This window comes from Trachymyrmex cornetzi, unplaced genomic scaffold (genome assembly GCF_001594075.2).
Source record: "Trachymyrmex cornetzi isolate Tcor2-1 unplaced genomic scaffold, Tcor1.1 scaffold1051, whole genome shotgun sequence".
In the NCBI taxonomy this organism is placed as follows: domain Eukaryota; kingdom Metazoa; phylum Arthropoda; class Insecta; order Hymenoptera; family Formicidae; genus Trachymyrmex; species Trachymyrmex cornetzi.
In genome coordinates this window covers 323,426-336,686 of record NW_017295600.1, presented here as the reverse complement: position 1 = coordinate 336,686, position 13,261 = coordinate 323,426, and the positions used below count along the sequence as shown (strand labels likewise).

At 27.0% G+C, this 13,261-nt stretch overlaps 1 protein-coding gene across 1 annotated transcript; it reads right to left on the bottom strand.

Moving 5' to 3' along the window:
- Positions 1 to 852: 852 nt before the first annotated feature.
- Positions 853 to 8,313, bottom strand: LOC108759557 (RDS/peripherin-like protein xRDS36). The gene is made up of 7 exons (XM_018505053.1): positions 8,172 to 8,313; positions 6,641 to 7,011; positions 5,892 to 6,162; positions 5,186 to 5,455; positions 3,343 to 3,602; positions 1,583 to 1,780; positions 853 to 1,215 (listed from the first exon to the last, which is right to left on the bottom strand). The coding sequence occupies exons 2-6, from the start codon at positions 6,895 to 6,897 to the stop codon at positions 1,693 to 1,695; spliced, it is 1,146 nt and encodes a 381-aa protein (XP_018360555.1). The 5' UTR covers positions 6,898 to 7,011; positions 8,172 to 8,313; the 3' UTR covers positions 853 to 1,215; positions 1,583 to 1,692.
- Between the last annotated feature and the right edge of the window lie 4,948 nt (positions 8,314 to 13,261).

The window sequence follows — 13,261 nt, the reverse complement described above, 5'->3', positions numbered from 1 at the left end:
CAGGGTGTTTGATAATTAATCAAAAATCTTTTGCATAGGTGCAAAATGGACTAAACTGAGAAGAAAAGTCCTCTACAATTTTACAATTTTTACAATAGTTAACAAGATATTAATTGCTAAAAATTGCCGAAAATTGATTTTCAATAATTTTTTACTCAAAAACTATCAACTTTACAGAAAAACTGTAAGAGACAAAAATTGTTTATTTTCTTCTCATAAAGTTTCGAAAATTTTTTTTAAATTTTTTAATACCGTATTTTCTCATTTTGGTAAAAATAAGAAAATGCAATACTAAAAAATTGATAAAAAATTCTGAAAAAATTCTTAGAGCTCTATGAGAATATATAATAGTAAACAATTTTTGTCTCTTACAGGTTTTTTGTAAAGCTGGTAGTGTTTGAGTAAAAAATTATTGAAGACTAATTTTCGACAATTTTTAGTAATTAATATCTTGTTAACTATTACGAAAACTGTAAAATGGCAAAGGACTTTTCTTTTCAGTTTAGTCCATTTTGCCCCTATGCAAAAGATTTTTCATTAATTATCAAACACCCTGTATATCTTCAAAACAATGCAATAAAAATCAATGGAATTTTTACTAGATATTATTGATATAAACTACTTTATATCATATATGTATCATAAACTTGTCTTATTTTTATCAAATGTGAGAACCTCCTTAACCGATAAAGAAAAAAGAAAATTCTACGTGAGATCAACATGTATAGCTAATCTATCAGTATTTGTCTCTTTAAAACATATTGGGTACAAAAGTGTTGCGAAACGATAACGTTTTGTTATTATTTTCATGTCTTCAAAAAAAAAAAAAAAGATTATTTTTATAATGTCCGTATTGCATACTTTGCATTTAATTTATTTCATACACGCACGCAATGATAATATACGTATGATCTAAATCTTAAATAGACCGAAATAGATATTCTTTTCTCGAATAATCAAACGTCGAGCTAATAGCGTTCTCGTCGTGAACTATAAACCTCGTTCGGGAGACCTTTCGGGTTCCTCCAGGACCGTACGTATTTTCAGCTTGCGAAAGTGCCGATGAAATGCAATAAGAGGAACATGAGTTCGCTCATGAGACGTCACCAGTTCTATTACAGTTGTTGGTCTACAGAAGAAGCACAGAAAGGAGCACGCCGGATTAACGTGTATCAAATTCCACGAACCACTTTGAAGTCGCTTGCACACAGTAGTCTGGAACATTTTTAATGCATCTCTAAAATTCAATACATTCGACATGAGATAACAGTTAGAATAATCATGATCATTAAATATCATAAGAAAGAAAGAAGTCATGAATCACAATTGTAACGAGCTTAAATATTATATCACAAATTTATCATTAACTAAAGTGTATATAATAAAACTGCATGATAAAATCGAAGCTACATCAAAATTATAAGTACTTGAATAACGTCAACGACAGCGCTCTACGTTATCGATTCGATTTTTTCAACTACACTGAATTTCTGATGTCTCGACTTTCAAACATCGATAATTCAGATAAGAAATTTACTGATCTTCCACTAGATTACTCATCATCCAACCAGTGATACGTTACCTCTAATCGTAGTAATTAGCATTTTGTAATCGTTAATACGTAGTTTGTTCGAAAGACAGCCGCCATTTTAATCGCTCTGAAGATCTATGGTTCATTAGTGCAAAGTGGCTTCAACGCGCACATTCGTTACGACGACATTCCACGGATATTTTATGCTCTTCGTGAACGCTCGGTTTAATCTTTGCTACGTCCCAAGTACTATTAAGCAAAGCATCATATACTGTTACTTTCATTTTTGCTTACTCAAACGATAATTTTATCAGTCAAGGAACTAAAATTTGCGATATTTACTTACACAAAAAGTCATTTTTACTATGAGATTTTATAACATTTTGTAAAGTAACCGGGCTCTATATTGTCTATTTAAATTTGTGAATTTTTTCTCATTTTTTGCTAAGTCCAAAATTGAAAACTGATGATCAGATTAAAAAAAAGAACCATTTCTAAATATTAAAAAAACATTTTCAAATATTGACATGGGTGTAGTGAAAAGTTCAAGAAAAAGTAGTATTTATATGAGTATGACCTAAATATATATATTCCTCTCCTTTTCGTAAAAAAATGTTTAAAAAAATAGAAAATAAAGTGATCTCATGTTTTATAAGATTTTTAAGACTTTTTATAAAACTTTTGAGATTATAAATTTATTGACATATTGACATGTTTATTGACATGTGAAAATACACAAACTGCTGAACTATTTTTTAAATTGATTTATATCTACTTATTTACTTATTTAATTATTTCCATAATGACAACCCGGGTAACACCTATTGGTTCATATTTTAATTTAATTTAATTTTTATACGTTTTATATACGTTTTCTAAACGTATCTAATGTTCCACAAACGTTTAAGAAACGTATATAAAACTAATATGTGTTACTGGGGAATATTTATAACAGGCGAATTAGAATCCATGGTCTAGAATGATATATATCAACATAACGGTACAATCTATGCGTATATATTCATTGTCAGTATGCCTAAATTGGTTTTCTATTTTACAAAACTTTCTCTTTTTAATAATAAACTAAACGTTATGACAAAAATATACATTAAATACAGTGTTGTAAAATATAAATACAGAGCTACAATAAAATGAATTACAAAAGTTAATAACCCATCTTTTGATAGTTATAGAAAGTAATTACTTATTTACGAAATATTACATCATGATCACCATGTTTTGCATTTTCCTTTATTGACAATAACGGAATGAACAAACTAACCAATAAATCGATGCAATCGAATCAGACGGACAATCTTCAGGATTTATAGTGCTATCTGTTGAATTTACTATAGCTGCATTCCATTATTCACTGCGAGTACTGAAATTACCTACTTAGTATGTACATAATACAAATTATAGATTTTCAGTATTCTCAGTGAATAACGGAATACAGCCCACGTAATTACCCACAAACGCAGCGGGTAAGGCATATTTGGTACTAAGTCTTACAGAATCTAGTTATTTTATCATCATTACACACATATATATTTTTATTATAAAATTTTATATTGAAAGATATTCTTAAATCTTTTAAAAATTTGTAGATACTTAATTCAACATTTGACTTAATTGTGATTAAATGTTAAAATACTAAAAAATAATTATAAAATGCAAATACATACAAAACAACAACAAATTAAAAAAAATTATTTAATTGAAAAAATTTAACCTATGATATAATAACCTATTTTCTCTCTCTTTCTCTCTCTATTTTTTTTTATTTATTTATTTATATCTCTACCACTTACTGATTTCCGTGATTCAAAATGGGAAATCTGCATCTGACCTTAGACTTAGACGATGTACTTTTCCGGTTCTCCTTGATAAAAACGTCTTTAGTCATCAATGGACAATAGTGCATACTCGGTTTTTTGCGCCGAACGGATTTCTTAAGTGAAAAAAGTCGTGGCACGTAGGTCCTTGACGATGCGTTTATAATAGTGAATGGCGCAGTGGGACGTCTTACCTGAGGAAAGGACGTTCGCAGAGAGACACATCTACAGATCATCTGTGACAATATGAAATGTCAGAGCAATAAACAAACAATATAAGTTCGTTAAATGTTCGTTATTATGGTAATTTGAGATGTTTTACAAGGGTAATTTAGTTTGTGACGTACACTTAAAAAAAGATAATCTAATTGTAAAGTGAAATTTCCGGTAACCTCATATTCTAAGCAGAAACTTTTACAGAAAGAGTATTCCTCTTCCAATGCACTGGACTATTCATCAAAAATGTATTGGAAATCTAATAATTTTCCTATTGTATGAAGAGGAATATATTTACTGAAAGCGGAGTGCCCTCTTACGAGTAAATTATATTAGGGACAGCAAGATTTTTACTGTAGATGCAAAACGAAAGTACTCTAATTGTAAGAATATTGTGCTTAGCATATTTTTCTCTCGATTTCAGAAGATTCCTCTTGAGGCCGTATATAAGAATAAAATCCTCTAAAATTTAGCGGTTTCTGCTAATATTAAAATTTTTTTTTTGGGTGTACGTATTATATATAAAGTAAGTCACTTAATTTGACCTAGAATGTCTCATCTGTTTTTGATAATACAAAAAATATTATTTGTTTAAGAGGTTTCGAATATTATAATAAAAAAAAACAATATTCTCAAGAGCATATTTTTGAGATTTCAAAGTTATCACCATTTAAAAAAATAGGATTATGTAATTTCTTTTCTTAATATAATCTTTCGAGCTATTCTGCACATAAAAATATTAAAATAGAATGTAAAGAAATGGAATATGTAAGTTAGCATTAATGTAAAAATGTAATTAATCTAAAGAAAATACGTAGTGATTAAAAAAAAATTGTACAATTTGCAATACGCAATTACATATCTTTTTTGAAAAGCCACTACATATTCTTTACACTAATTGATTCTTATTATTTTGAAAGTTTTAAGATATGGTCATAAAAAAATAATGATTTGAGAAATTTATACTTTATGTTAAAATAAAGTATGAATATCCATAATATGGTATATCCTTTAAATTTTATGTGATTGATTTCTAGATAATACTATTATAAATATTATTATCTAGAATTAAAAAGTAGATTAAGTATCTACTTTTTATATACCAATGGTATACATAATTGGAAGAATGTGTAAAAAAGTCATATAAATTCATTTAAAAAAATAAATAGCAATTTTGAAATTCCAAAAATGTAACCTTAAAAAAACTTTTTGCTTATTATAATATATGTCTTTTCCAAATAAATAACGTTTTCCTTTGATATTATTTAAATTATTTTGTATCATTAAAAACAAATGAGATATTGTAGGTGGTTAGGATAAATGACTCACCTTGTATAATTTGAATAACTGAATAATTTTTAATTGTATAATTTGAAACTGAATTTTAAACGATAAATCTTTCAATCATGAATATTTCATTGCAATAATTGCGATAAATATTTGACGCTAGTAGCAAATTTTCAATAGAGTATTTTTAAACTATAAAATATAAATTAAATTTTTATTATTGAAAAAAATATGCTACTATAATAATAACATTGTGATGTAACTTTTATCTTATTTAAACACTTAGCATAAGTCAGATTATGCAAGATAAACATACTCTAGTAATTAAAAAGGCCAATAGCACTTGTATAATGATCAAAGTAATAGTCATAACGTAAGCGACTATGACGATTCTAAGAAGAATGGGACTAATGATTTCTACACAGCCGTTCACATTTATTGTTTTGTCATCTGTCATTTCTAAATGCATACAAGGTGCAGCAGCACGCAAATTACAGCAGCTAAAAGGCACTCCAAGACCTCTGTAGTCTTCGTCAGAAATTCTGTTTTGTTGCGCCATTTCCTCTCGAGATGCGTAATCTACTTTCTTGTCAAAAATATATACTATATAAATATTATACTATATAAATATATTTTTTCTATTACTCTCTTTTTTTCTCTTATCCCTCTAGTAAAAAGAAAAACTCTTTATATATGTATAATATCTTTAAAAAATTTATTCCCAAAAATATATATATAATAAAAATAAAACAATAAATTATAAAATACGCGTATCACTATAAATATATATATATTTATCTAGGAAAATTTTTAACTTTTAAGAAAAAATTAAATAACGAGAAAAATATTATTTTGGAGCAGTTCGCGATACAGACAGTAAATCAATAACAAAACAGACTGTTTATTCATCATTGTTCGACGAATTAATAAAAACAGTCTGTTTATTCGTCACCATTCGATGAATCTTCTCGAATGTTTTCGGTATCTGCAAACGAGGCCGACGTGTAATATTGGAAAATTACCTGCCAGTCGAAGAGAAACCAATCAGTATAAGAGGAATGACCGCAACATTGCAACACAAATTGGATCTCGTCGATCGCGTATTTATGTGACGCAGCAGTGGTATACAGATGCATGGAAGCGTTGAAAATATCGATTAAAGTTTCTTGTCTTACACTAATGTGATATCCTATCAAAGCTAATGTCGTTGTATTCATAGCAATACATGTAGTTATCATTATCAAAAGACACTTTAGCACCCATCTAGTCTTTGAATAAAGATTCGATTTGCGCCTGCAAGAATATTAAATTCAAAAATTATTCATTCTAAAATAATCATTAAATCTAAATAATAAAATACTAAACTTATAACCCCTAATATAATAAATAACAAATATATATATATATATAAAATAACATAGTAACTTATTTTATATCTTATGTAATCAATAATGTAATAATTAATAAACCATTATTAGGATATATAATTGTTTTTTTGATTGATTCATCTTCAATATAAATCGAAGATATTTATATTTTAATTATAACCTGTTCTCTTCTCTCTCTTCTCTCTCTCTCTCTCTTTTTATGTATTATCTTTGACTTACTAATAAAAAAAAAAATCAATTATATATTATTGTAGAGATATATTTTATCATAGGAAAAATAATTATATATTATCGTAAAGATTTTTTAATTAATAATTTTATTAATAAATGTTATATCTTCAAGTGCACGTACTCACTTACTCATTCATCCTTGCGAGCATTACCTGCGTATAGCGCGTACAATGATAAGGGCGCACGGCAATCCTAGAGCCACGTCTACCAAGGTAAGGGCGACCGGCTGGAAACCACCTGCGATACGGATCACCTGCCATTCCGCAAATATCTCCAAGGCGATCACGAGGAGACGCTTCGCCTCGAAGACGGCCAGCGTGAAAGCTACGCCATAACCGAACTTTACCTCCCATTCGCAGGTGCAACGTACTCTTTTGCGGTAAACCAGGCTTTGACCGTTTTCTGTCATTCAATGGTTGCACGACGCCGCACCTATTTTTATTTTATGAATAATTCCGTTTTATTGTATTATTTTTTCTCCCTCTAAGTGTCTCGCGTGTAAAATAATAGCTACGAAACGTACCTAAAAAGTTCAAACATAATTAGATATACGTTCAGACAGAGTAAATTATCACTCTATCGACGAAATAATTTTTAAGTTAATTATTAAATTAAGTTAATTGAAAACATTCTGTAAAATTTATGGCATTTAATATAATTTTATGTATATTGTTCCTACATATTGTAAAATTTGTCTACAACTAGTACGTGTAACATTTTTTATGTGTATTTAACTGAAAAAACAAGACTTCTGTGTAAATAAATAGTAATTGTTTAAAATTAACAATTGTACAATGATATTCTTTTATTCCACTGCTTGTCACTACTTGATACCATTGTACATGACATTATTTCGCAATGTCGAATTGTCACGGACGCACTGCAACTGCCACAAGTACATCGTTTATTACTCATCATTGTTACACATACCGGAAGAGGTATGTAAAGAAAAAAGTTGTTTTGACGAGATACAATTACACGCGACGGGGCTATAATTGACGTGGCGTGTAAATAGGTCGCGTTTGCATGTATATATATTACATGTGTCCTAAAGTCATTACCACAACAATTGCACAAATTATATATACTGTACATACATCTCAAAATATCTATAGAAATATTGCTTATTGATAGCGAGAAATTTCCATTTTCAATAAGCCTCTCTTGTATATTTAATCATGATTTTGTCAATTAATAAATATTTATCAATAATTAAAAAATGATTTATTATAATACAAAGGAGGAGAAAAAATATTTAAAAATAGAAAAATAAAACGATTCCCAGTATAAATAAAACAATTGCGAAAAGTATCCTCCTTTTTAATATTAATATCTCATAATATCATTATCCTTTTAATATTAATATCTAATAATATAATTATCCTTTTATTATATCAATTATTATACAAGGATTATACAATTTTAAAAAAGAAATCTGTTTTTTACTTACTACAAAAAATAATATATCGAAATATAATATATCTATAAACTTCTGTATACAGATTTAAACTTAATTATAATATCTCGCTCTCTCTCAATATCACATTTTAATACTTTATTAATGTTTAATGTTTTGAATAACATCAATTGAATAATCAGTAGTGATTGAAAATTAAGATAAATTATGAGATTATTCAAGACAATTGATCTTTCGGTCTTTAAGAACATTCAAATAAAACTTACCAATAAGCATCGTGCATTAAAATGGGATAATTTCTTGAATCTTCAAGCCGAATTTGTATGTGGTTTTGGTTATGATTATATTCGTATAAAATATAATAAAATGTATAACGTGAAGATCACTTCTATATTAAGGTGATGACATGCGCACTACATTGTCACTAGGTCGATATCTCGAGATTTTGATATTTAAAGTATTAAATACGCAAAAAGATGTAAAATATAAATATTACAATAAAGTATTAATTAATAATTATTGTTCGATTTATAGTTTGTATTGTATTTTAGTATTGTTCGATACTAAAATATATATCTATGCAATAAGTAGAATATTTTGAATCTATTAAAGTAGAGGAAAGTCGCCGATACTGACATAAGTCTCCTAAAGCGACACCCTCTTATTTCTCAGAAACTAACTATTGCACTTTATTAATATTAATAAAATCATGATCTGTTTAGCTAATTAAAGAAGTACAAACTCATAATTCGTATATTTGTGGCTTATTTCTATACCAAATCAAATAAAAACGAATTCTAGGATTGTGAAAATAAAATTCTTACGATTTTTTTTTGTAAACTGCGTAGTTTAAATAATATGACTATTGATAATATTACATTATTCTAAAAATGCTTGTAGTTTCCTAAATCAGTTTAATTTATATTATTTTTTCTCTTAATTTTTTCATAATATGATTTTAAATATAAAATTGGGATGCAGCGTAAATCGCCACATCTATCTATATCAGATCATGAGCTAACTTATTCTTTATAATGTTGCTTTATAGTGTTAAATAGCTCTATTGGAGCTGAAGACAATCATGCATATATAGAATAACTGTTGAAAACTATTGCGATACATATTTGCATCTTGCAGAACAGCATAAAGTAAATATGCATATAATTCAATAAAAATATTTTATAATGAAGTGAAAAGATTCTATAGAATATCGTATACATTCACTTGTAAGTACTCTATGCAGATAATTCCTGTAAAAGAAAAAGAATAGGAATACATAGCATTATTGCCTACTGTGTCAGTTTACTACTACGTCACGTAATATACGCCTTCTAGACATATTTTGGCGTTATTCATAATGATATTAATATGCCAATACACAATAGCCTTATTATTATATGCAGCATTTATTATAACGCATTTTTATTCTTAAACATTTTGAAATATTTCTAACAATAAGATACATTTTAGCATTTAATTATATAAACATACTTTTTAATTTTTCTTAAACTTAAGCGGATTATTACACGAATATATTTTATATGTATATACATGTATATTTAAATATATAGAGGAAAGTCGCTGATATTGACATAGGTCTCCTAAAGTGACAGTAGTGACACCCCCTAATTTCTAAAAACTAACTATTGCACTTTATTAATACTAATAAAATCATGACCTGTTTAGCTAATTAAAGAAGTACAAACTCATAATTCGTATATTTGTGGCTTGTTTCTATAAATCGGCTAACAATGAATTCTACGAATGCAAAAATAAAATTTTTACGATTTTCTTTTGCAAATTGCGTGGTTTAAATAATAATGACTATATTATTGATAATATTACGTCATTTTAAATACTTATAGTTTCCTAAATTAGTTTTATTTATATTATTTTTTTTCTTAGTCTTTTCATAATACAATTTTAAATTTAAAATTGAGGTGCAGCGTAAACCGCCATACCAGTCTGTAAAATAGACCATAAGCTAATTTAATCTTTATAATGTTGCTTTATACTTTATATAAATTTAGCTCTATTGGAGCTAAAGACAATTGTGCATATATGGAAAAACTCTTGAAAAACTATCGCGTTATATATTTGTATCTTGCAGAACAGCATAAAATAAATATGCATATAATTCAATAAAAATGTTTTATAAGGAAATGAAAAAATTCTGGAAAATCTTATATATAATATATTCACTTATCACTGAAAAACCCATTTAGTTGAATTCATTAATTTCTTGTTTGGATATGGGCAAACAAATCCTTGGTTGATGCAATAAAGTAATTTAGTTGAAGCCAAACATTTGATTATTGTAAATAACTTTATCAGATGTCAATGTTTATCAGAAACAAGTAAAATGTTACAATAACCAAATGCTTTGCTTCAACTAAATTATTTTATTGCATCAATTAATTTCTTGATATGGGCAAACAAATTCTTGGTTGATTTAACTAAATGGGTTTCTCAAGGTACAGATAATTCCTGTAAAATAAAAAAAATAGGAATACGCGTAGCATTACTGCCTACTGTGTCAGTTTTGGAGCCCATTTTGCCAGACGCTCATTTTTGCTTACCTTATGAAAAAATTAATTATTGCAAAATTGCAAACATGTATTATAAAAACTGCTTATACTATCTGATGGAAGAGACTTTTTAGTTTGTACTTATGTTTTTATTTTTACCATTTGTTTAAGAAATATTGTCTAAAAACAAAGTGATATATCGATATCCGTGACTTTTCTCTACTTATAATACAATTTTGGAAGTTTAAACAAACTTATAATAATGATGAGAACGTAAAATATATTAACACGTTTCATGCATGCTAGGCGAATTTTAAGTGACGTCGTGTATTTGTTAGATAATATACAGGATATGCCGACCTTTTTTGACAATCACTTTTGTGTAGATAGAGCGGACTAAACTGAGTCGAAGAGTCCTCTACCATTTTGCAATTTTTGCAATAGTTAACAAGATATTAATTACTAAAAATTGCAAAATATGGGTTTTGAATAATTTTTTACTTAAATACTATCAACTTTACAGAAAAACTGCAAGAGACAAAAATTATTTATTTTATTCTCATAAAGTTCTGAGAATTTTTTCAGAATTTTTTATCAACTTTTTAGTACTACATTTTCTTATTTTTATCAACATGAGAAAATACGATATTAAAAAATTCTGAAAAAATTCTCAGAACTTTATTAGAAGAAAATAAATAATTTTTGTCTCTTGCAGTTTTTCTGTAAAGTTGATAGTATTTAAGTAAAAAATTATTCAAAACCAATATTTTGCAATTTTTAGTAATTAATATCTTGTTAACTATTGCGAAAATTGCAAAATTATACAGGACTTTTCGACTCAGTTTAGTCCGCTCTATCTACACAAAAGTGATTTGCAAAAAAGGTCGGGACACCCTGTATATTTTACAATAGTTTTACATGATTTTACAATTTACTTAACTGAATATGCATAATTTCCAAATTATACAGAATGTAAATTAAACAAATGTAAATTTAACAATATGTTTTGTAAGTAAAAATATTATGTATAATTTACATTTTGTATATAATTTAAATATATTATCAAAATTCGCATCTGAATTTTTAGTAAATTAAAATAAAATATGCCAAAAATTACTCCAGTGTACGTTATATCTCAGTTTAATAAAAATCCTGACGTGGTATGCAAATTTTGACGACGATATCTACTACTTGATAAATAATCATCGTTATTTAATTTTTTTCGTTAGATGTTCGTAGTTTCTCCATTCTCTCTTCTCTTAATATTATTATTAATATATTTCTAAATAGAATAACTTAATCTTTAAACTTATTTCTCACATTAACACATTTATAAAAAAATTATCCATTGATCATTTTTTTTATTTATGTAACGCGTGCTATTACAACTTTTTATATCTATAACAAAATCAAACATATTAATTTTCTAAAGCAATACATAGATTGATTGATTTTTTAAAGTTTTCTTTTACAGTAATCACCTTTATAATTTTTAGTTCTTGATTAGTGATATCTTTTTACTTCAGTCGTCACTTTTTCATAACCAATAATGTGAATACAGCAACTATCAGTCCATACACTTATTTATACTTATTATATATATAGTTAAAGATCAATACGCTTAGAACGCTGCATTAGCAAAATACTATGCTCGAAATATACACTGTTAAAAAAATATTAAATAACAAAAAGACGCACTTATAAAGGAAAGTCGCCGATACCGATATATCACTTTGTTTTTAGACAATATTTCTTCAACAAAAGGTAAAAATAAAACTTTAAAAACTTAAGTACAAACTGAAAAGTGTCTTTTATCAGATAGTATACACAGTTTTTATAATACTGTTTACAATTTTGCAATAATTAATTTTTTCATAAGGTAAGCAAAAATGAGCGTCTGGCAAAATGGGCTCCAAAACTGACACAGTAGGCAGTAATGCTACGCGTATTCCTATTTTTTTTATTTTACAGGAATTATCTGTACCTTGAGAAACCCATTTAGTTAAATCAACCAAGAATTTGTTTGCCCATATCAAGAAATTAATTGATGCAATAAAATAATTTAGTTGAAGCAAAGCATTTGGTTATTGTAACATTTTACTTGTTTCTGATAAACATTGACATCTGATAAAGTTATTTACAATAATCAAATGTTTGGCTTCAACTAAATTACTTTATTGCATCAACCAAGGATTTGTTTGCCCATATCCAAACAAGAAATTAATGAATTCAACTAAATGGGTTTTTCAGTGATAAGTGAATATATATAAGATTTTCCAGAATTTTTTCATTTCCTTATAAAACATTTTTATTGAATTATATGCATATTTATTTTATGCTGTTCTGCAAGATACAAATATATAACGCGATAGTTTTTCAAGAGTTTTTCCATATATGCACAATTGTCTTTAGCTCCAATAGAGCTAAATTTATATAAAGTATAAAGCAACATTATAAAGATTAAATTAGCTTATGGTCTATTTTACAGACTGGTATGGCGGTTTACGCTGCACCTCAATTTTAAATTTAAAATTGTATTATGAAAAGACTAAGAAAAAAAATAATATAAATAAAACTAATTTAGGAAACTATAAGTATTTAAAATGACGTAATATTATCAATAATATAGTCATTATTATTTAAACCACGCAATTTGCAAAAGAAAATCGTAAAAATTTTATTTTTGCATTCGTAGAATTCATTGTTAGCCGATTTATAGAAACAAGCCACAAATATACGAATTATGAGTTTGTACTTCTTTAATTAGCTAAACAGGTCATGATTTTATTAGTATTAATAAAGTGCAATAGTTAGTTTTTAGAAATTAG